Source organism: Harpia harpyja, chromosome Z, assembly GCF_026419915.1.
Source record: "Harpia harpyja isolate bHarHar1 chromosome Z, bHarHar1 primary haplotype, whole genome shotgun sequence".
NCBI lineage: Eukaryota > Metazoa > Chordata > Aves > Accipitriformes > Accipitridae > Harpia > Harpia harpyja.
In genome coordinates this window covers 101402114-101424776 of record NC_068969.1, presented here as the reverse complement: position 1 = coordinate 101424776, position 22663 = coordinate 101402114, and the positions used below count along the sequence as shown (strand labels likewise).

At 41.2% G+C, this 22663-nt stretch overlaps 1 protein-coding gene across 1 annotated transcript in view; it reads right to left on the bottom strand.

The window, feature by feature from the left end:
- Window positions 1-22663, bottom strand: part of PLCXD3 (phosphatidylinositol specific phospholipase C X domain containing 3) — an 87099-nt gene that overhangs the window by 30635 nt on the left and 33801 nt on the right. Inside the window, exon 2 of the mRNA XM_052777750.1 lies at window positions 2668-3376. Coding sequence (XP_052633710.1) covers window positions 2668-3376 — 709 coding nt within the window. The remainder of the gene's footprint in view (window positions 1-2667; window positions 3377-22663) is intronic.

Sequence of the window (22663 nt, the reverse complement as noted above, 5' to 3'; positions counted from 1 at the left end):
AATCATAAATAATCTCATGACTAACAAACAACTTAAGAGATCAAAACCTGGTATATTTTGCTGGATCCGAAAAGGATCTAAACTTTGCTCTGTTTTCAGAATAAGTCAATATGTAAATGAAAACAGCCACCGTACAGATGGGGGAAAAAAGAGACAACTATGGGTTTTACTTGAAAATGCCAAAGGAACATTTCTTAAATGTAATACTTTATTCAGGGGGAAAAAAGCCCACACCAGAATTATTTGAACAATTCAACCTTATTCCACACTTGCATTCAGATCTTTCAAAATTCAATGTTGTGAGGGAAAAACCCCACTCAAGTATGGTTACAAAACTGCTGCTAAAAGGAAGATACTGCATTCTTAGTGCAAAGCTGTTTGCCAGCGTTTATTAATAAGCAGAAAATAGTTTAAAATATATAAATCTATGCTGCAACTGGCCATATATTATCTACCTGGACACAGTAGTTGGATTTGATCTATGTATTTATTCTGAAAAGTACAGAATAATCTTTTTGCAAATAATTATGACGTGGTTCAAAGTAGCAAACACAGCACAACTGGAACATATACCCCAGCTCCTTTAGTATGAATTACATACTTCTAAGTTGCTGAAACATTAATGCCATGAGATTGAAGAGAATTCTGTAAGTTCTATTAATTGTGCTGCATCCTTTGACTGCTCATCTATTTATTTTTTAACAGGATCATGATCAAGTGAGGAGCAGTTCTGAGTATACTTGATGTTTGCTTTTAGAGCAGTTAACTCAATATACAAGCTCAGTTTCTATGTAGATTAACACACATTCCAAGCCTGTGTCTTCCCGCAGTGTATTTTTGTAATAAAAATACAAATAAAAATTCAAAATGAGATGCCACATTTGGAAGACTAAATAGTAGCTTTGGCTATAATTTTAAAGCTACATTTCTTTTGCAATGGTTAAGAGAGTTAGGCAAAGAAAGGAAAGGAAGTATTCATGCAGCAGACGTGATTACACACGTGTGGCTCACATGAAAAATCTCAGTTGCAATTTCGAAAAACAACATTTCCTGGTATTCCAGCCCAATTATTTACTGGCATTTCAAGTTAGTTATAACCTTAAAATTTGCTGTAGATAAAGGCATACTAAGAGTTCAAAGGCTTAAGTAATTTGTAGCTCAGCCATATTTGGAATCCATTTGAAGTTTCTATTTTTCCAAAGAGCTTCAAGGAAGCACACTATGAGCCGGAGAAGAAAAGTTTTTTTAATGGCTATTTTATTGATGCAGCAAGCTTTAAGAAGAACGTGGTGGTTTCTTGATTATGCTACTTCATGTTCTAAGGAACACTTAGAAAGATGTTTACCAGGGAAAACAAATCCCTGACCAACCAGGTGTTTAAAAGCAAAATCCATCAACAAAGTAGTACTTCAGTACAGAGGAGGGCTCTTCAGACTCAGCAGAAAGGGAGATGCCCAGTCCAGTGGAGCCTATATAAACATATGTGGAGGATACACAAACAGCTGCAAGTGCAGTTGCACAAGCACTTCTGAATCATATTCCACTGCTTATAAAACCTTCTGTGTCAGTGTTATACCATTTCAGGTAAAGTTTTTCCCTGTTTTTTCAAGTTAACAGTTGCTTGGGAAAGTTGCCATAAAACTGGCTCAGAGTTTCTCAAATATGAGGCATGTTTTCTTTGCAGGTTGCAGTGTCACAGGCACTGCGTCATTCATCTCATACAAGGGGACAGTGCTCCCAATAGACCTTCCTGGCACAGGCACATCCATGCAGAGAGCAGAACATTAGCAGGCCATTGACCCCCATTATAAATTTCTTACACTCTGCAACCCTTTTTTTTTTTTTAAGGGGAAAAAAAACATAGCTCTTGTGTCTTGGCATTAAATTTCAGGTTTCCTACCAAGTTGTCAAGAACACATATATGCCTTTAAGGTGAAAATTGGCTGTGATTTATCAAAGTCAGAATGGAATAAATAATGCATGTCTTGCACAGACAGCTTTTTTTGTAATGTAACAACTAATGGCCTGTCAACACAGTATTCCAATTTCAGAACCTCTACAATGGTCTGCAGTCTCTTTCCTGTATGATAAATGAAGGCCTGTTAGGAGGCAAATTCACAGTAATGGTGTCCTGAGATCTTTGATATAATGTGTGATGGTATGCAGAGAGAAAAGCCACGCATCTTTAAGGTGTGTAAAAGTAGTTAAGGATGCAAATTCTGCAGTATCAGGCTTTGATGATGAGCCAAAATGAAAACATTATTTACTCAATACCTGAAGCCTGATGCATAAATAAAAACTTAAATAATCTAGATCATTCTGATAGATTTATCCACATCCAGTAAGGAAATCCGAGGCAAGATGTTCAGTGCTTATGCTAAGAAACCACATTTGAAAAACAAAACAAATGGAAAAACCTACATTCTGAAAAAAAAAGGCTAAGCCAATCCCATAAAATCTCATTAGGCTTTAGTGCTGGATTTTCTTTCAAGATACAAAAGCTTCTCCTTCAAAGTGTTTCTCTTTAAATATTTTAGGATTATGCCCAAGTTCTGACTAACCCACAGTAGCATGGAAGAAACACATCTGCTGTAGTGTCTTTAAAAGGAATTAGAAAAGCAGCATTACCAACACACACATTGAGCACGTTACCTGCCAGAAACTTACCTTTCTGTGATCGTTTCTCTGAGACCACTAGCAACCCCTTTCACCACCGTACTAGCCTTTGGCGTCAGCACTACTTGAGATATAAAAAAGGAGCCCTTCTTTCTTCTTTCAGTGATTGATGCCTGGAGGAATTGAATCAGTTTTTCCGGATCTGTTGTGTTTGCCCAGGGAGCTGGCATCATCTGGCCTGGCCAAAGAAATGGTACTTCGAGAGCCACTGGACTGTGGTAGAACACTAGCACTTGGTGTTCCTTTTCCCACAGGTACTGGAGGCTGACTTCATGGGCAAATATGGCAGGACACATTTTGTTTCCATACGTGTCTTTGAGCATTTGGACAAGCTTTTCATGGTGGTATTTCTGCATCCCGTAGAAGTGATTGAAGTCCAAGAAGACCACTTCTTTTGGGTGATCAGCAAGAAATGCATTGATCTCTTCCAGACCCTCCTTGACTTTGGCACTGAATAAACCATGAGCAAAGTAGAGTTCATTGTCTGGGTCTCTGGGCTTGGTAGAAATTCTAAGATCGAAATACCGTATACCTGCCCCCAGCTGGCTGGTGAAGTTCATGGTCTGTGTAGCCAGCCACTTCCTCATCAGCTTTTTAGCCACAGTCCCAAAAACAGACACAAAATTCTGGACCGTCTCTGGCTGTTCAGGCCCAACTGGAGAGGCTTCATCAATGTAGAAGCTAAATGAGTCATGAGACCCTAAAAACACAACAACGGAAAACAATCAATATTGTATTCATATATTAAAAGTCATTAGTGATTCTTTCTTAATGAACATAATTTTCTGACCTGTACCAACACTCACCAATGAACTCCTCCCCCGCCCTTTTTCTCAATACACTACATTTGTCTGGCAGCATTTACCCCACCAGTACCTTGCAGGAACTTGAAGGAAAGGTAGTGCCTGTTCCACTGTTTGTCTGGGCACTCCCTCACTGTCTTCTAGCTCTTACTTATGCCTTTAAGCTCAGTGAAGTCAGCAGGCTCTGAACATACAGCAATACTGTCTGGGCGCAGGCAGAGCCACACTCCTGCTGTCCCAGCCGGAGGGGATGCTTTCTGGTCAGACTCCCTGCAGCAAGCAGGTCTGCTCCTCAGCCTACCTCACACCACTTGCAAAACTCCTTCAAGGTCAGCAGGACTTGTATTTCTGTAATGGACTGGAGCACCAAGGCCCTCAGAGATCCAAATCCTAGCATCAAAATGAGTTCAGAGCACAAATCTTGCCTGCTGATGATACTTTTGTAGGCGCTTTTCAAAATTACTTTCCAAAGCACGCATGCTGTGGCAAATAAGTATCCCATTAATGAAATCCTGCTAGTCAGTATTTCTGACGGTGATGCTATTTTAACTGAACTGGAACAAACCCTATAAACTGAAGTGACAGCTATAACATTTTCTTCTTTAACAATAAATGGAGTCATGACAAATCATCTTAGACTCTGGCTTGGATTTGGCTTTGTTTAATCTGAGAAATGTCTTTAAATTTTGTACAGCCCTGCTTTTCATGGTTGTCTCTTTGAACTGCATTTTACTTTTAAATATTAGATAAATTTTCCATTTTGATGAAGCTTTCTACTGCTAAGTGTTGAAGGAATAGCATATTCCTTGCAGAACCTGATTAGATCATGGAGCATCTGGTTACACACTGATATCCCAAGGGACCAGATCTGCATACAGAATTTTAATGGTAAAACAAATGATTAGAGCTGTGACTTGTGTCTCAACAGTATTACAGGGAAAATCAATGAGATACATTGAATGTTCTGCTCAATGTAACCTGCACTAATTTAGAAATCAAACTAAATCTAGTCTTGTTTAAAATAAGGCATAGCTACTGATATTAGGAAGAGATGGATCTTGCAAACCCTCACTTTTTCTATTGAAGTCTCTTTTATTTCAGTAGGATTTTATGTCAGAATAAGTACATGTATAAACATGATCAACTGATTGAAGCAGTAGGCTCAAAATGGTATTAAGATTAATTAAACCATTTGACCTTTATTGCCTGATGTACAGCCACTCGCAACTTGAAGTTGCAGAAGAGGTGGCTAAACTTGACCACCATGGCCAATATACAACACAGTGCCAAACACTACTTGAAACTACTTAAGTCGAGAGAGGCAGCAAAGTTCTCACAGCAGAAAACTAAGGTGAACAACTTGTCAGCAGGTAGCTTTTGGCTACTGGTAATGCAAAACACAGAGAAGAGAGTGCAGTGGGGGGAAAACACCACAGTAGAAGTGACTGAACATTACAAGCAGGATAGTTTAGAAAAACATTTTTTCTTAATTAAGGTCTTCATGCACATATTTGACCCTAAAAATGGGGATTCCTATGTGGAATGTACAGAGAAAAGCACACAGTGCACTGAGAACCTCCATGTTTTGTAACCCAAACAAGTAAGCCTTATTAAATACTACAGTAAGAAAATAAGGCTTGACTTAACTTGGCTGACACTGAACGAAGCAGATGATAGCAGCTATTCAAGACTATGTAAAGATACCTCCTGACTGAAAAATACAGCAAATGTTTCAACTTTCCACATGTGTAAGTAGTCTGAACAGGTCATTGAAATATTTATTTCCATCATGCACTCATCTACATTTCCTTTTGCCTTCATCCTGCCCTGTTGTCCTAACCAGCTTTCTCATGTAACTTGGGGAAATTCAAAATCCTTACACTTGGCAGAGCAAATTAGAGTAGGGTCTTTTCCACTGTCATGCCCCAAATCCCTATGTTCCTGGTAATGAGAGAATACTGTACAAACATACACTTGTTCTTAGCAACCAGGTTTGCTCCCAACATTGCTTTGGTGCATGGGGACATATTCCCATCCTACTTTGCTACTGGGAAATGGACTTACAGGTTCTCTGTATCACCAAATCTCAGCTCCCATAAAGACAGGATGCAGCGTACTTTCAGAAATACTAACGCAATGATGCCTGCAGTCTTTGGAAGGTAGCAGTCCTTGCCCATCAGGTATCTTCATTATAGCAGGGCAGGGAACACACTGACCTGATGTGTGGGACAGTGTCTATCACAGAGACTTCAGTCTGAGACATGGGGAAGCAAAGAGAGGGGAAATGACTCGTCCTGGGTCACACAGGGAGGAGGAATAAGCTAATATTCCTCTTGTGTGCAAACATATTTTCTCACCACTTTCTAAGTGTCTAGCACTTTTAAAAAATATTGCTTGCTGTTTTCCCACTATTTCAACAATGCAACATATCATTGATTCAAGGAGTCAAGGATGAAGGCTCGTGGATCAGGATCACACGGTGGCGAACAAGGGGTAAACATGGTGTGCATATGCTACAGACTGCCCAGTCAAGAGAAAGTGGACAAAGCCTTCTTTAAACAACTGGAAGAAGCCTCCTAATTACAGGGCTTGTTTTCATGGGGAACTCTGAGACATTTGCTGGAAGAGCAGAACAGCAGGGCACAGGCAATTTGGAAAGCATCAAAGACTTTTATTCTGCAGGCCCTCCTTTAAGTAGACAAGGCACACTGGTGGACATGGTACAAATTAAGAAGAAATGACTAGGGACATGAAGGCTGACAGCAGCCTTAGACAGAGTGACTACGATGTCATACAGGAGTTTAAAATACTGAGGAAAGCAAGGAAGGCAAACAGCAGAATAAAGATCCTGGACTTCAAAGCAGCAGTCTTAGCTTCTTCTTCAGGAAATTGTTAAGTGGTAGCCTGGAGAATTACCTTAAATGCCGAGAGACTCAGGGGTAATGGTGGAACTTGAAAGACAACCTCTCTAAAGCATATGAACAGCGTGCAAGAAAACAAGGAGTTAAGGCAGGAGGCAAGTTTGGCTGAATGGATAACTGCTGAGTGAGCTCAAACTTAAAAAGCCATGTGCAGAAGGTGTAAGCAGGGACAGACTCCCTAGGAGGAACAGAGGAGGAATGCAGGGAGGGAGTTAGAAGAGCACAGGTTCACTGGAGTTCCTGCAAGGGACGGGAAACCTGCAAGGGATGAGAAAGGCAACAGAGAGATCCTTGCAGATGTCAGCAGCAAAAGGGAGCAAGGAGAATGCTGGCCCACTACTGAACAGGGCAGGAGACCTCGTAGTGCAGCACAACGAAACTACTGAAGTACTTGGTGTCTTCCTTGCCTTAGTCTTCACTAGCAAGGTCTGCTCTCAAGCACCACATGTCTCTCTGCCTAGTACCTTCTCTTTTTCAAACTGCTCCTCATTAGTAAAAAGTGACTGAGTTAAGGACTACTTACATAGATTAGACACATATAAGCAGATGGGACAAGACAGGATTTATCTGAACATGCAGAAGGCACAGGCCAAGATCACTGTAAGGCTACTCTCTCTCACCTTTGGCAGGTCATGTTGACTGGAGGAGGCGAAAGTTACACTCATCTTCAAAACGGGAAAGCAGGACAATCCAGGGAACCACAGTCTGTCAGATTCAATTTAGTCCCAAGGAAGATCACAGAGCAAGCAAGTCCTTGTGGAAACCATTTCCAGCTTATGAACAGTGAAAAAGGTGACTGGGAACAGCTACCATGGATTTAGCAAGAGCAAATCATGACTGACCAACCTGATTGCCTTCTAGGATGGAATGACTGGCTTTGGGGAAAACAAAATTTTCCTTTTACTTCAGCACTTTACTTAACCTCCTTTAATATGCTTGCAGTCTAACTGGGAAGACACCAACTAGACAAGTGCCCTATAAGGTTATGTGAAAAACTACCTGGACTGTCAGGTTCAAAAGGTTGTGGGTGAAGGTTCAAAGTCTAACTTGCAGCTGATTACAAACCAATTCTGTTTAACATCTTCATCAGTGACAGAGACAACGTGATGGGGAGCACCCTCAGCAAGTTTGCAGGTGAAACCAAGTTGGGGGAAGAGGTTAATGCTCTGGAGGTGGAAGTTGATATTCAAAGAAACTTCAGCAGAGCAGAGAAGCTGGATGACAGGAACCTTAAGAAGTTCAAAGGCAAGATGGACCCAGGACAGACAATCCTATTCAGTAGCACCAACTGGCTAGAAAGCAGCTTTGAGGAAAAAGACTTGTTCACTCGGACATAAGGAAAAAACAACTTCCCCACAAGACCAGTTAAGCCCTGGAGTGGGAGCCCAGCAGGGCTGCAGTCTATGTCCCTGATTCTCAACGCTTGGCTCGACAGCCTCATCTAATTTGGAGTTAGCTCTGCTTTAAGCAGGGGATAGACCAGATGACTTCTGGAGCTCCTTTCAAACGTAAATTATTCTGTGTCTGCTTATTCACCCCTCCCCCAAGATAAAAAAAGATTCATTTCTTGTCTGTCAACCTTAGAAGCAATTATCAAGAGACAAAATGTCTGCACCAGCTGTGATCCAAAAAACCAAAGTGGCCAGTTTCAACCATTGAGACATTAAATTTTCATGAACTTATATGCGGCCGAACACTATTAGATATTCAAGAGTAAAATGTACAGTATCTCTTAGATTGCAAGAAAACAGCTGCTAGTACTTTTACTAGGGATAGCAGTCTCCTGTTTTCTTTACTGAATTCCTGCAATAGGACAATCAGGAATATATAACCGACTACATCTCAACTATGGACGTATTTATGGCTTCCCTGGAGGACTAAACCTCCCATTTAAAAAATAATTGGGCTTAGTGCTGAAAAAAGTCCCTCAGGGAGAGTGTGTTTCAGTTCAGAATCATTTCTTCAGTCCCACAGAGGCACAGCAAAGCTACTATTTTTTGTGGCTAAGCTTTAACATACCATTCGAATCAGCAAGTGTAGCTGAACTTTGCTCTGCCTTCCCCTTGCCTCACTGTTGGCTCTAGCCATCCCTCTTGACAACAGCCTGGTAAACAGCACCCAAAATAGAGGTACTGAATCAAACAGCAATGCCCAACATGCTCCCAACAGCAGCAATCACACCCTGAAGATCCACAAGTCACAGAAAAAACACAAACAGATAGAAGCAAAGTTTCACAGGTTTTGGCGTGTTTTACTCTCTTCCCCTTCTCCCACAGATCTCAAGCTCCTCTTGTCTTTGCCCTGGGAGTTATCCAACAGCTGTTGGAAGTGGAGTCTTCTACTACTGCTTTGGGTGTCATTAAAAGCTTTACCTGCTGTAGTCCTCCTATATTTAGGAGATGACATTCCTTGGTGACTACTGCTGAAATGTCACAAGCAGTGCAGCCTAACTTTTTCGAAAACGTACTTGTCAATGAGAGCTCTACAGTGACTGACAGCAGATGACAACAGGTTTCTTGTCGTGGAGAACAGCTAGGACAAATTCCATGACCTCTGGTACGCAGCAGACCAATGCAGATGTTCTCTCGATCTCGTTTGGCCTGTTCTCACTGTCCTCTTTGGCCTTAAAAATCAATCAAACAAGAAAAAAGCCCTATGAATCTTTACCTAGCTGCACTGCTATTTCAAGCAATAGCAAAGTCTAGTCATGAACAATAGATTTGGTGCACCTCAATATCGTGTTTCACCTCCTTTTTAAGATGGCTGAGCGCTGTTCTCTCCATCAAAGCCATAACACATCTCTGGAAGTCAAAAGGTGCTGCCAAGAGCAATGCAATTCAGACTTCACAGTCAAGTTACCTTTAGCATTCAAACTACTTGGGTGATACAAGCTTTGTTTCATAAAAAGATTACCCAGGAGAGCAAACCAAAAACAACTGGGAAAAAAAGAGATTATAGATAGTGCAGTGACTCAGCTTCCCCACAGGTAACTGCCTCGCTTATCAGCTGTTCTTCTAGTGTTCATTACCAGTTATGTGCCCCTGACACCAACCGAAGATCACAGGGCTTAGCTACCTATATACACTCAGCACTCCACAATCCAAAGGCATGGGAAGAGAGGCAGACACTACCTGAGGTAATGCAAAAATCCAGATAATGAACAAATCAGAGTCAGAACAAGAGTACAGGTATGACCCATTCTTGTACACAAAGGCCCACTGGCCATGTATCTGATCACTTTAAGTTATGATGTAATAATGTGTACAGACAACACTCTGCTACCGATAAAATTTCTGCCAAAACCCTATGAGAAACAGCGCAGTTCTCCAAGCACCATGAAGCAAACAGTTAAAGATGCACGGACATCCCCATGCAAGTCAACTTAGATCTGGTGAACAGGAACTGAGGAACTGAGGAGCCTAGAACTGTTCCTCTGCAGAGGGACCAGGGAGCTTTCTCCCTGCAATCCCCCAAATTTTTGTTCTATTCTGTAGCTAAATTAAGATGCCTGCACAGACTGAGCTGGCCACCTCCCAGCTCTTACCCACCCAAACCCCATGGTCACAATGAGCCAAACCACCACAGTTAGCTAAAGGTACAGGTACCTGGCAAGGAAGCTCATCCACAGTCTCATTCGCCCACCTCAACCTCCAACAGTCACATGGGATTTCTGCAACTCCCTACCCACGAGTTCCTGCACTGCCCATAAATTAGCTAGGCTTTTCAGCCAAGGTTGCCTGCAGCACCAACAGGACTGTGCCTACCTTTTGGCCTTCTGAAGGCTCAGGAAACCTTCTCAATGGAAAGTCAGAGCAGCGGATGCTCCTCCCAGAGTCTTGTCAGTCAAACCACCACACATTCTTGTAACTTGGTCTTATAGCACGGAAATTGGGGTTTTCATTAAAAATAAAAAGTTGAACTTTTCTTTACATGAGAGGAATATTTTTCAATATGTAAGAATATCTGGGTTTTAGTCAAGTGAATTGTCTGATCAGAAAGTAAGAAAAAAATATTTTATATGCCTGCATTTTGTAGGTGCTGAGCTAGCCCATACATAAATCAAACTGAAACACCCCCCTCTCAAGTGCTGAAAACAGAAGAGCTATGTCACTTTTTGTATATAAAGCCCTGAAGCTTCTATTGAAAAAAACACATAAGCCAAAATGAAGACATTTTTAAAATAAGCCCATTAAACAAACTTGAAATGTCTGTGAGATAATACGAACGCAAATCATTCCACTGTTTAAATAAAATCTTTTCCAGGTCATACAGCACAAACAACTTAATATCCAGAAAGTTAAATCTTCCAAAGTCAACAGTTTTAACCTGGTAAGTAGGCATTTTAATGCTTACAAACTATAACTACAGGGATGAATTAACCTTGGTTTTCAATGGGAGATTACCAATAAAGTACAAATCCAGAGCCCAATTCTAAGTACGCTTAACTGTTTGAATGATTTTAATTATGTGCACGAATGTCTGCAGGAAAGAGCCCCATTTTGCTTTAGCTTCTTTCAGAAGAATAGAATTCCAAATTGCTTTGGAGTTACATTAACACCAGATAAATTGAAGTCATTGAATATCAGGGAGCAAGTAGAGGCAGGCAGTGACAAAAGAGAAAATGTATTCTGGTCATGTTTGAGAACATACACAGAAAAGGTGACAGGAGTGACAGAGAATGAAGCTGTTAAAGCAACATTTGTTACATTACTATTAACTTTGCAAGAATTTAGATGTTGCTGCAAATACGGCATAATCACAATTTCCCCATCAGATATCCACTCCCCAGTCTGCCCATGTCCTCTATGCCAGTCCTATTGCCTCCAACAAACTCTTCTCTTCCTCCACAGGTATCCCCTTCTGCCTTGAAGACCTCAGTGATAATGTGGGAAAAGGAAAGGAAATGTTTTCTTCCTTCCTGCTCCATTACTTCCCAGAATTGGTAGCCTCCCCCTCAATCCTCCTCCTCCTCCTGCAGGAGATAAAGGTGGATTTTGCCTCTGCCACCAGGTAAGTCCTGGACCAGCCATTGGAATTGCACATAACCATACCTCAGACCTTGATCCGGTGCCTAGGGAGACAGCATCAGGACTCTGTGCAGTGCTGCCTTATTGGGACTGTTATTGCAGGCAAAGTTGTGTGTCAAAGGGACAATCTGAGGAACCAGATAGGTGCACAGTAATTAGTATGCGAACATTTTAACATGGTTTGCTTGCAAGGGGGAGCAGAACTACTTTGCACTAAAAAATGCTTCAAAGTCATATTTTGTCAACCTCTGCCAGACATGGTTTCTAATACTACATCTGCCATAAGTGGAACTCTGCATTTCTCAGCCAAAACATCTCAGATGGAGCACCTTAATCCACGTTGAATGTCACAGCACAATCGCAACAGATGCACCAACTACTGGATACACGGACACAGCCTACAGCTGCATGTGGCAAACTACAAAACATTCAAAATCCAGCACAAAGCAACTGCTCTTTGATCAATGTGATACTGAACAGAGGGTTTATCCATCAGAGATTCACAGAATACTTGAGTTTGGAAGAGACCTCTGGAGGTCATCTGGTCCAACCTCCCCTTCTCCTGAGTCCAAAGAGAAGTGAAAGAAAGAAAAATGTTTGCACAGATTACTACAAATCATTGAAGACTGCTCAAAAAGACCTGTCTGAACCAGCTTCTTAGCTAGGAAGAAAGAAGAACAGGTAGTCCATCAGTCTGGAGATGGCATCCTGTATCTAGTGACCAACTTTCAGACCTGGAATGACTCTGGCTTTGTCTTCCCTATAAACAAATAAAATTTTCCAGCACAAGAAAGGATTTTAAGCAACTACTTACTCTCGTTCCTCTGGCATCTCTTTATCACCTATGAAATACTCCTGAGAGTCATTTTGTTTTGTACTTTTGACCATGGCTACAATTGCTGCCAAGGGGAGCCTACGACTGTTGACATTGCCAGTAATCTCCATGACCATGACAAACCATTCTTGACTCAGGCCAAAGCTGTTACCATTTTAAGCTGTTTTTTAAGAGACAGCTTGTGGACTATGGCAGTGCCTGCACTTGGGAAGTGTTTCTGGTCACTAAACTGAGTCAAGATCAGTGCCTCACATAAGCACTGCTGCTTTCTTATAAGGAACTCACTTCTAAAATCGAACAGGTTGGAGGGTGGGGAAGGATCTACTTGGTTTAAGGTCCAAGATAACTGGCAACTATCACAGTATGACAGGCAAGCTTGGCTAAAAATCTGATTAGGTTACTCATTATTCAATTCATACTAATATGTTTAGTGTACTTAAAAGTACCCACATTCAGTCTCTTACAGCTCCCTCCTGCAAATACAAAGACCAGCTCCTGTTGCTCTTAGAACACCACATCGATTAATTCCACATTTCAAATTCTCAATACTCTGTGGAAAAGTAAAGAAATAAGAAAAAACAAGCTGTAATTGTATTTCTAGCTCTCCAAACAGTGTGAGCACGTTCACAGCTATGGACATCACAAGGCCAATTCTGCTAAAGAAACTATTCTTTAACAGAAGATTAGCACATGCTGCCCTCCTGTGAGCATGTTTACCCTCTCACTTAGTAACTTCCTCACTGTCCTGTAATTATTTGTGTAGGAGGAGGTGCTATAATGTTTTCTGAGACACTGCTAAGTGTAGATAGCCTCCCACCTCTTCACGGTCAAACCTCCTCCAGACAGACTTCCTTGCAGACTTCATGCAGACAGCACACAGAAGACAGCACGGTGGAACAGTACGCAAATGGTGAGGGCTTTCCAAGAGCCCCAGATTACTGTACTCTAAAAGCTCACCATTAAGCGAATTATTAGTTTAACCAAATGTAGGTTCTAAACAATCCAGTCTTCACTCAGACAAATGTGAGATTACATTGGAAACCTGAAAAAGACCTGCAAGATCAGGCCATACCGCAGAGCAAAGCATGCTAACTCTCACATTTAATCTGCTCAGTGGAGACATCACCCAATGGCACAGTGGCAGCAGGGCAAGCTCTGGGCAGCAGCACTGCTCACAACCTCTCCCCATCTCCGTGGCCCCTAGAGCCATACCCAGCTGCTCTGCCGAGCACAAGTCAGGCCACCAGATTTCCTGCAGACATCTAAATGAAAACAGCATGGGGAACATTTTTGCATTATAGATGTAGCAGTGGAAATGATCATGTTGAGGACTGAGAATCAGTTGGTGTGCCTTCCCCACTATTTTTTCCAAATGTGATCTAAACCTCTCGGCTGTACACAGAAGAAAATGTGGGGGAGGAAGGCAGTAATAACACCTGTGCATATACCAAATGCAAAAAAATCCCACCCTGTTGGACGTTTATGCACTGCGCTGAAAATTTTAAAAGGTGCAAAAGCCTTAGAACTTTTAAAACCTGCCCTACAATAAGCCACTAAAAAAGTTATTTTTATTTGGTCAGTCAAGTGAAACTGTAAACATGATTTCACAATGGTTTGTGAGCAGACACATAGCAATTGTTCTTTAATAGGAAAAGGCTCCCTTCACCTATCAGGCTGGGTTTTCCAGCAGGATTCACGGAACAAGAACGTCAACTCAAACTTACAAAAACTAGTAAATCAGCTCTTATTTCTGAAACAGCAAGAGTAACTACCAATTTTTTAAAAGAATTTTTTTTAATTTACATTAGGATTGACCAAGGACCTAAAACATACGGTTTAAGATCATCAGAAGTTACAACTTCAGCAGCAGACCAGACACAACAATATGGCTTGCATGATGCAGGTCAAACACTGATTGAATAGAACAGTCTATATCACATTAATAAGCATCACATACAAACTTGTATTTTATGGACAACTATAATCTGAAGACGAATTAGCTATCTAATCACTTGGAAATAAAATACTGGAGGGCAGAGCTGTAGCTACTATCACCAGCACTCCACAAATGACAATTCTTTCAAGTTTTTGCTTTTTTGAGAACACTGCAAACAAATCTACTATGCTGTTTTTTCCTTTTGCTCTGTAAGCTCACTGCTGTGTGTTCAGATGCATCAGAGATGTCTATCAGATCTGACATTTTAGTTAAACGCTAGTCTCAGAAGTACCATATTAGCTATTTTTCTTCTTAATTCAGGGACTAGCACACAAGGAAGTGAACATTTCAGGGAGGAAAAATAGCAAGAGGTATATCTGATTCTAAGCATAAAATTAATGTGCCAGGAATAGTTTGGAGCATATTTTATTCCAGCACCAGCTCAGTCTGGCTGAGTATGTCATCAGCATCCAAGTCATATCTCCTGGGGCAATCAGCGGCACTTGAATTGTGAGCCAACAGCTTTGGGACTAGCAAAAATCTGTGATGACCCCAGGCAGCTCTGCTGAGCATGCGAAATGGCAACTCCCCACAGTGAGTGCCTTCCAATCATAATTCTTGCTCATAACTCTAATGCTACAATTGACAGGACAGCCTTGGAGGGCAGTATGCAACTGAGGAGGCTTATAAAAAAGAGAGCAGGCCGTTGATGTGTTCATATCTCTTCCTCTCCATGCACACATAAAGCAGTACTTATTATGTATAGCCACAAGTAATTCAATGTTCACACTCTAAAATAGGATCAAATCAGACAACCTCTGCTTCTTGTGCTTTTATTTCTTTGATTTTTTTTCATGCAAAATATCCTTTAGTACTCTTGGTAACAAGAGTAATTTCCCTTGAAATAATTGCTTCTGATTACACAGATCTCTCTCTTGCCACTTATTGTATCTTTTCGGCAACACAGAACTTTTTGCGTACTCGATTTTGCATTTCCCTCATCTCTTGCCTCTCCCCTCTTCTTTGATCTACATTTTCTTCCTACAATTTTTTCCTCTGGCATATACAATATAGCCCTTTCCTAACTCATGGCTACACTGACACATGTATTAACCTCAGTATAGTTCTTATTTCATTGTGCTCTCCCTTGTCTCTTTTTTTTTTAAAACAAACAAACAAACAAACAATGGTGCAGTATGTTCTATTAAATCTGATCACCACTACCAAACAGTGCTAGTGATCTTGTAGCTCACAGAAATTACTGGCAGAGCATATGCAGTTTCTGCATCTTTACCCATTATTCTAAGGCCAAGAAAAAGAAAACCAGGAGGCGTGGCTGGATAAAATGAGACTGCATTGCAAAGTCAGTGGAAGAATGATGCCTTAAAACAGGTTTTCTGTTACTTTTAAGATCCCTCCGAGAAAGCTGCTGCCACCTGAGATGGATCTCCACAAAAACTTTAAAATCTTAAAAGATCTTTCAATTGTTTGCACAAGCATCAAACTCTGCTGCCAGGACACCTGCAACGCAGAGAATAAGGATGACTCCTGCACTGTAATGAGTGCACTGACAGTCGGTTTACCAGCACTCCAGGATGGGCTGTCCTAGGGACGATGTTGATAGAGTTTTCTATTACCATGCAAGAAATCCAGGCTAGATTCTTTTTGATTTTCTCAGTCACTGAGCTTGAAAAGCTGGGGCAAATCTGAGCAGTTCATCTGATTCTTGTGAGAAAAAGCTGGGAAAGCAAGTGGGAGAAATACTATTCCCTTTTCTGAGTCAGTTCACAAAGGCTTTCACAGACAAACCCTCTTAGAATACCACTTTTAATAAGCTGTCCATATCAACTTAGCTGACTGACCATGCCAAGGCTGAGAGATAACAAAGGGATGTAAAATACTGCAGAAGAAGGGGAGGAAGAGGGAAGCATGTAAGTTGTTATATTTCGACCATTCCCCTAGCTCTGCACCTTTCCTTATCCTTTGGTTGCCTCAAATCTTCACATCAGACATTGTTCTACTTTTGTGTATTGCCTGGCACATTTGACAAACTGCTACAAACAAAACAACTCCCTTAGCCACTGCGCTGAATGCAAGGCATGCCTACCGAGATGAGATGCTCTAGAAGAAGTTTCTCTCATGCAAGGTCTCCTCAACTATAAGCGAAGACACTGTAATGTTTGACTTCATGTTCACTAGAGGGAAATAGTGAAATATTTTCCCTTGGGCCCTGCGATGCGAATGGAAAACACTACGTCATCTTTGCCAAAGCATTTTTTTCCTGCAAAAATCCAGAGAAACAGCCCACACACTTGAAGCCTGAACTTCAGGAAGTCACCAGCTATGCATGTGCAAATGGAGTATCCCTCCGGCCCAGAGGGTCCCTCACAGTCAGTTTGCTTTGCTGTATCTCAACAGGGTGCAAGAGAATGGGCAACTGGAGCTGTGTCACCATGAGGAAGCACACAGGCTCATTCAGCTGGCCATAAACATAACCCCTCCACCAAGTTACCACACCACAGTGTCACTGGTCTTCTCAAGACCAGAAGTCTGCAAATACAGCCCAGCTCTGCTTTACTACATACAACCACTACTTTACAACATGACTCCCTGGGAAAGTACTACAGAGGAAAAAACCTTTCTAGGAGGCCTCTCTGTCTCCTCCATATAATCAGTATTTGACTTTTACATCCAACTGCAGAACAAGGAAATAAACTCATGCAAAGATTTTGTGTGTGAGAGTTCAAGATGGTTGTGGCTTTTGTAAGACAATGGCTGCAAGACATCATGAACCATCAGACGACGACACACTCTGTCCTTGCTGGCACCCAGAGCATGTGGCAGGTGTTAGAGCGTGTCCTCCTCACAGGCAATGCTGCCCGCACGTTTTTCAGCACCTTCTTGCACCATGCTTTGCTGCTCAAATTCTCATGGAAGATCTCCACAGTCACATGCAGCCACTGTAAACTATCCTTTCTAGGAGCATGTACAGAAGATAAAAATGCGACTGGCTGCATGTTGAGTGAAGAAAAGCAACTACACCTATAAAACACTAGATCAATGCCGAAAAATAGCCTCTTGCAGTGAGATGACACCAAGACTAGAAGACAATGAGCCAAGAGGCTTTATAGAGGGGAACAGTAGGAAGATACACCCAGTTGGAAAAGCAGAATCCAGAGAACAAGTTTAAATAAAACTATTTATTTGCTCACTATAAAATGGAAACATGAACAAAGATAAGCTGCGTTTTTACTCCTTGATTGTGAGGTGTGGATAGACAGAAGAACTCTCTGCAACCAAACAGGAAAGTTTAAAAATAAACCCCATTTAAGCTGGGTGCAAGTATGTTTGCAGCCCAGCGCGTGGTTCGGGTAAGCATTGTCAGACCAGCCATGGTGTGACGAGGCAGTATCCCCTTTCTGCCAGGGGCTATACCTCAGCAGAGGTTTAGGAGCCCTCCAGACAGAGGTATGGGATAATCTGCCATGGTCTGACTTCTGAATAATGTTAAGCCCTAAAATATGAGGTTTAATAATACCCCTTCCAACGTTTTTGTGCTTTTAATTATAACTCTGAATAATCTTCCTATCCACACAAGTGACTCATTTCATTTTTGACCTTGAAGACCAAGAGATATTAGGAAAGAACAGAAAACACAGCAAAACACCAGAGGCCTAAAGAAAGGTCTCAATCTCAACCAATAGGCAGGAAATGGAACTCACTTGGATGCTATTTTAGCTGGCAGTTCAAATTAAAAACCCCCCATACTAATACATGTAAGCATTACAAGCGCCCCTGTTGGAAGAGCCTTACCTAGGATTGAAAAATGTGTCTATCAATCAGCCACATCACCTGGTGCACATCCTCTCTGGTCCAGGAACATAAAGAGACTAATAATTTCATTTTGCAAACAGAATGGCAACAAGTAAAGACACATAGAATAGAAAGGATTCAAACTGTCAATGCCTGCCTTTTAGTCATCTCTCCTACTATCACTGAACAGGCAATTTAAAGCCCCACACGATCAATCAACCTAGAGTCCTGTCGAACACACTGTGCCTAGCAATCCAATTTCAATCCAGTTCTTGCATTATTTGTTGCTAACAGTATCCCTACTTGATTCAATACAGCAATCAAATAAGCCACTATACAATACAGAGGACTGTAAGAAATGAATGAAACAAGTTATAAAATAGCAGTATTCCATTTCCTAAATTTCCAGTCTACAGTCCACACCAGATTCCCAGTTGGTATTTATCAGTACAGGTCTAATGACCCATTATGCCAATTTAGGCTGGTGCAGATCTGGCTGTTAGTGTTTACCATTTAGCATTAAGAAGTCAATGAAAAAGCACAGGCAGTACTATTGATTACCTGAATGAACAGTCAGCTGATCTGCACTTTGTCCAGGCTCAGAATACATCTAATTTACACTGGATACGCTCATGTCTTTAAAAACAATAATTAGTTTAGGTGTTTCATACTACATAACTACATAACACTACATAAATACAACATTTCATAGTAATTTCCTAACATGTAATTGGATATTATGCTCATCCTCCCTCTAACTCATTTCAGCTGTTTTCATCCCCCTGGTTCAAAAGTTAACTTTGATACAGTAAAACTTAGCAATTAGTAAATGTATTTTAAGGACCTTTCAGAGCATCCAAACATGGAATGTCTTCAGTCTTGAACATCTCCAAAAAAGCCATGTTTTGTCCGAGCATCATGGCAATGACTGCAGTCCACCTAGACTGACTGTGTTCCAGCTCTAACGTGACACTTCCTCAGCTTAGTAGTCAAAATATTGTTATCTGCAATAATCCCATAGCTGACTATACTGGTAAAGCTAACGATATTGGTAAAACTGACGATATTGGTAAAGCTGACACTGACAGTGCAGTGATGATGCCAGCACAAATTCTTTCATGCTTCCTTCGAATTCTGTAGTAACTTCTGTGTCACCCTTTTCTTCTGGGTAGAGATTGCCCTTATTACTCAGGCAGGAATATCACAGACCAAACTGCCTTAACATCCCCTTCCCCTCCACTCTCTAGCTCTATGCCATCCTGAATATTTATTATTTCAAGATATTTGCAAAGACTTGCTCAGGACGGCCCATTTCTGATCCAGTTGTGAAAGGATGTGAGTGGCTTGTGTGAAAGGAGACCCTTTGCTTTAAACCATTAAGTAATTCTTTCATAAATGGCACTGGCAGACAGTGTCTCAGTTTGACAGTCCCACTCCACAGCCAAACACAATGACAGCTGTTCCATACTGCTATTATTGGTATTTTTCAAGGAGACTGTCAAAGCTGAGTCTTTATCAGACAGTCTTTTTTTTTTTTTTTTCTCTCTGCCTTTCTTCCAGTTATAGACATATATATTAATTCAGGAATTTGACAAATTTTGAGTAACTGAGATCTTTCGAAAAATAAAATCCTTCTTACTTCTTTTAGGAGCAGCTGCACTGGGAAAAAAACAATCCAGCAAGTCACGTGCAGTAATCTAAAAGCAGACTGAGTTGGATAGAGACCTAGATCTTCATCTTTTAACTTTGTTTAAAAGCTTTTTCACAACCTTAACCTCTCTGTTGGATGCAGAACCACCCTCCTGCCAGGACATCACTGAAGCTGTGGAGCACGTAGAGCCAAAGTTCTCAGGACTCCCCATCCCTCTGACACATGGTTGTGACCCAGAGAGCAAGCGGTGCAGAAGACAAATTCAGCACTTAGCTTTGGTAGAAATCTCTTCATCACTCAATGGTCACTTCTGCAAAATAGAGGATATTAATACACTCTCTCCCATTAAAAGTCTCATAGTAAAAAGTGCCACGTAGGAGCTAGGCATTGCTGAATTTTCAGTTGAGGCAGTACCTGGTGCTAGTAGACACTCAAGTCAACAGCTTAACAATATTCTTGTTAATGCTTGTCACGGACCATAAGGATATTCCTCTCACCCACAACAGCCAACATGCTACATTGCCACCCTTTATCCCGCAAACCCATGCGCCATGGGCAGACTGGCAACCCCTCGGTGCTGCTGCCAGTTCAGCGAGCTGAACTCAGCCACAACAGCAGCTGCAGAACCTGTATTTCGTCCTCGGAGCCACACAGTGCTCCAGATGGTGCCGCAAGGAGGACATTGTCCTCCCCTCCCGCCACGGTAGGATTGTCACTGATCAGACAGATCCCACATGCGACACAAGAGGCCTTTTTGCACAAGTACGGTTTTGTGCTGTGCTCACAACCGTAAAACATTCACCCTTGCATACGGTGAAAATGTTCAATATTTTAAAAAGAAAGTATCAAAATAATTGCATGGAAAATTATTTCTCACCTATGACAAACACCTAGTCCGTAATCAGCTACAGCACTGACATATAAACAAAGAATAAATACCTCTTATCGGAGGGCATGTTTTGAAATCTAAACATATTCATCAAAAATTAAAATTTGCAGGAAGCTCCTAAATCTGCTCCTGCAACTGGCAATCAGCCATTTTGTACATTATGTTACTGACATACTTTAATTAACTCCAATTCACACATTATAATCACTGTCTAGAAAATTTGCGATGCACTTGTTATGAAGTAGTTTTGCATCTTTATCAACAAGCAGTTGCTTTCATCTTACAGAAGTTACTAACGCAACAAAAAAGACCTCTTTTCGCATCATGAATTATGACATACCTGTCTTCCAATTAAGTGCTCTGTTCTTTTGAAAGCCACTTGCAAACTTAAAGTATTAAAATCTGTCTTCATTGAACAGAATAAAGAAAAAAGGAAGAAATCATTCCTTTGCTATAGGGACTAGTATTCTTTTAAATACATTTCAATAGAACACAGAAACTAATCTTCTTCAGTTCTTTTGAAAAACCCTCTGAGCATATACTTCTATCTTTGTGTTCCCAAAGACCTTTGAAACTCTGACTCACAGGAGTCTTGTCTGTTGCTGGGAGTCAGTGATATCTAGGCTCTTCCAAGTGAGATAGATAGACAAGTTTTAAGCCTGGCAGTGGTGCGTAACTACAACATGCAGTATTGTTGCTATTGAAGAGGCAGGAATTTAAAATTGAAATTAAAGATTTCTACCCTTTATAATAGTGACGTAGCTGTTGGCATTACGGAAGTTCAGATCTCATTACTATACAGTTCTTCAACATCCATAGTTGATTTCCGAGCATTGTTCCAGGAAGGTTTAATGTGGCCCAGTTATCAAGTGCGGAGTTTTATGAATTTGCTGGATCTGCTAGGCGAACTGTAATTTCCCCTAAGTAGTAGGGATAAAAAGCAAACCTGGTGCAGGTGAATGAAAGCCAAAGGAATAATCAGCACAAAACTTTGAGAAGAAAAGTTTTTGAATTGCAAGCTATTTTGTCTGAGCAGACTGGCAATACAATGGCTTCTTTATTTGCTGCAGTGCACGTCAAGAACAGGTACTCCTCACTCCAGGTGCTTAGCTGTCAAAAAAAAAAAAAAAAAGGCCAGAATTGCACTTGATGCCCAAGCAAAAGATATATTCCGCCTTTTGCATTACTTCACTAACATATTCCTCTCTGTGCAGAGGTACAAATCCACATTAAACTCTATTTGTTTCCTTCTTCCACACATAAACCTCCTTTGAAGAACTCCAGAAACAAGATAGTTCATTTATTTGCATACAGAAAGTCAGATTTCATGGCACTGATTTATTTTCAATAGTCAAGCAGCAACAGAGGCACACAAGGGCACTGCACTCTGGACAGTAAATGAAGTATTCAAGGATGACAAGGCAAGTGTGAATGCAGGTGCGAGGCAGGGGGTTGTGTATGATACCACACATAAATGGCCCATAAAGAGGAATAGGAGACATATGGCAACCAATCTGTGCTGAAATCCATCCTTGTCCGCTGCATGGTCTATTTAGTGGTTGCGCACAGGCACATCACCCCAAAAGCTCGCTCATCCTGTGCACCAAGAGCAGCTGCAATGGAGGCAGAATCTGCCTCTCAGTGTAGGAGGAAAATGAATAGCGAGCAGATCAGCAGTCCCCGCCCTCATGCTACCAGTTAACAGTTTTGCTGGTATGTGACCTTTTGTTTGCCATCAAATCATCTCCCTAGCAGTCAAATCATATGTTTGTCTATTCATCAGATCTTCTGAACATTCAAACCACCTGTTCACATACACAAAGACTGTTTGGATCCTTCCTGCCCTCTATTGTGGCAGCTCAGTAACTAAGACAGAGAGCTCCCAGCTGGGTATGAGCAGTGGAGAAACACTGCACAGCCAGAGAGGAAAGAGATGTTGGCAGAGCACACTTATATAGGGAGAAAATTAAAGTCTGGAAACTCAGTGACAAGTCATCCCTTTTCTTGTGACTGTCATAAAAGAAAGATGCTTAGAATAATTACTACAATAGCGATGTTAAAAATCATAATTTGTACAGTACTCTGTGGAGCATGCAGTTCTGACTGACGTTT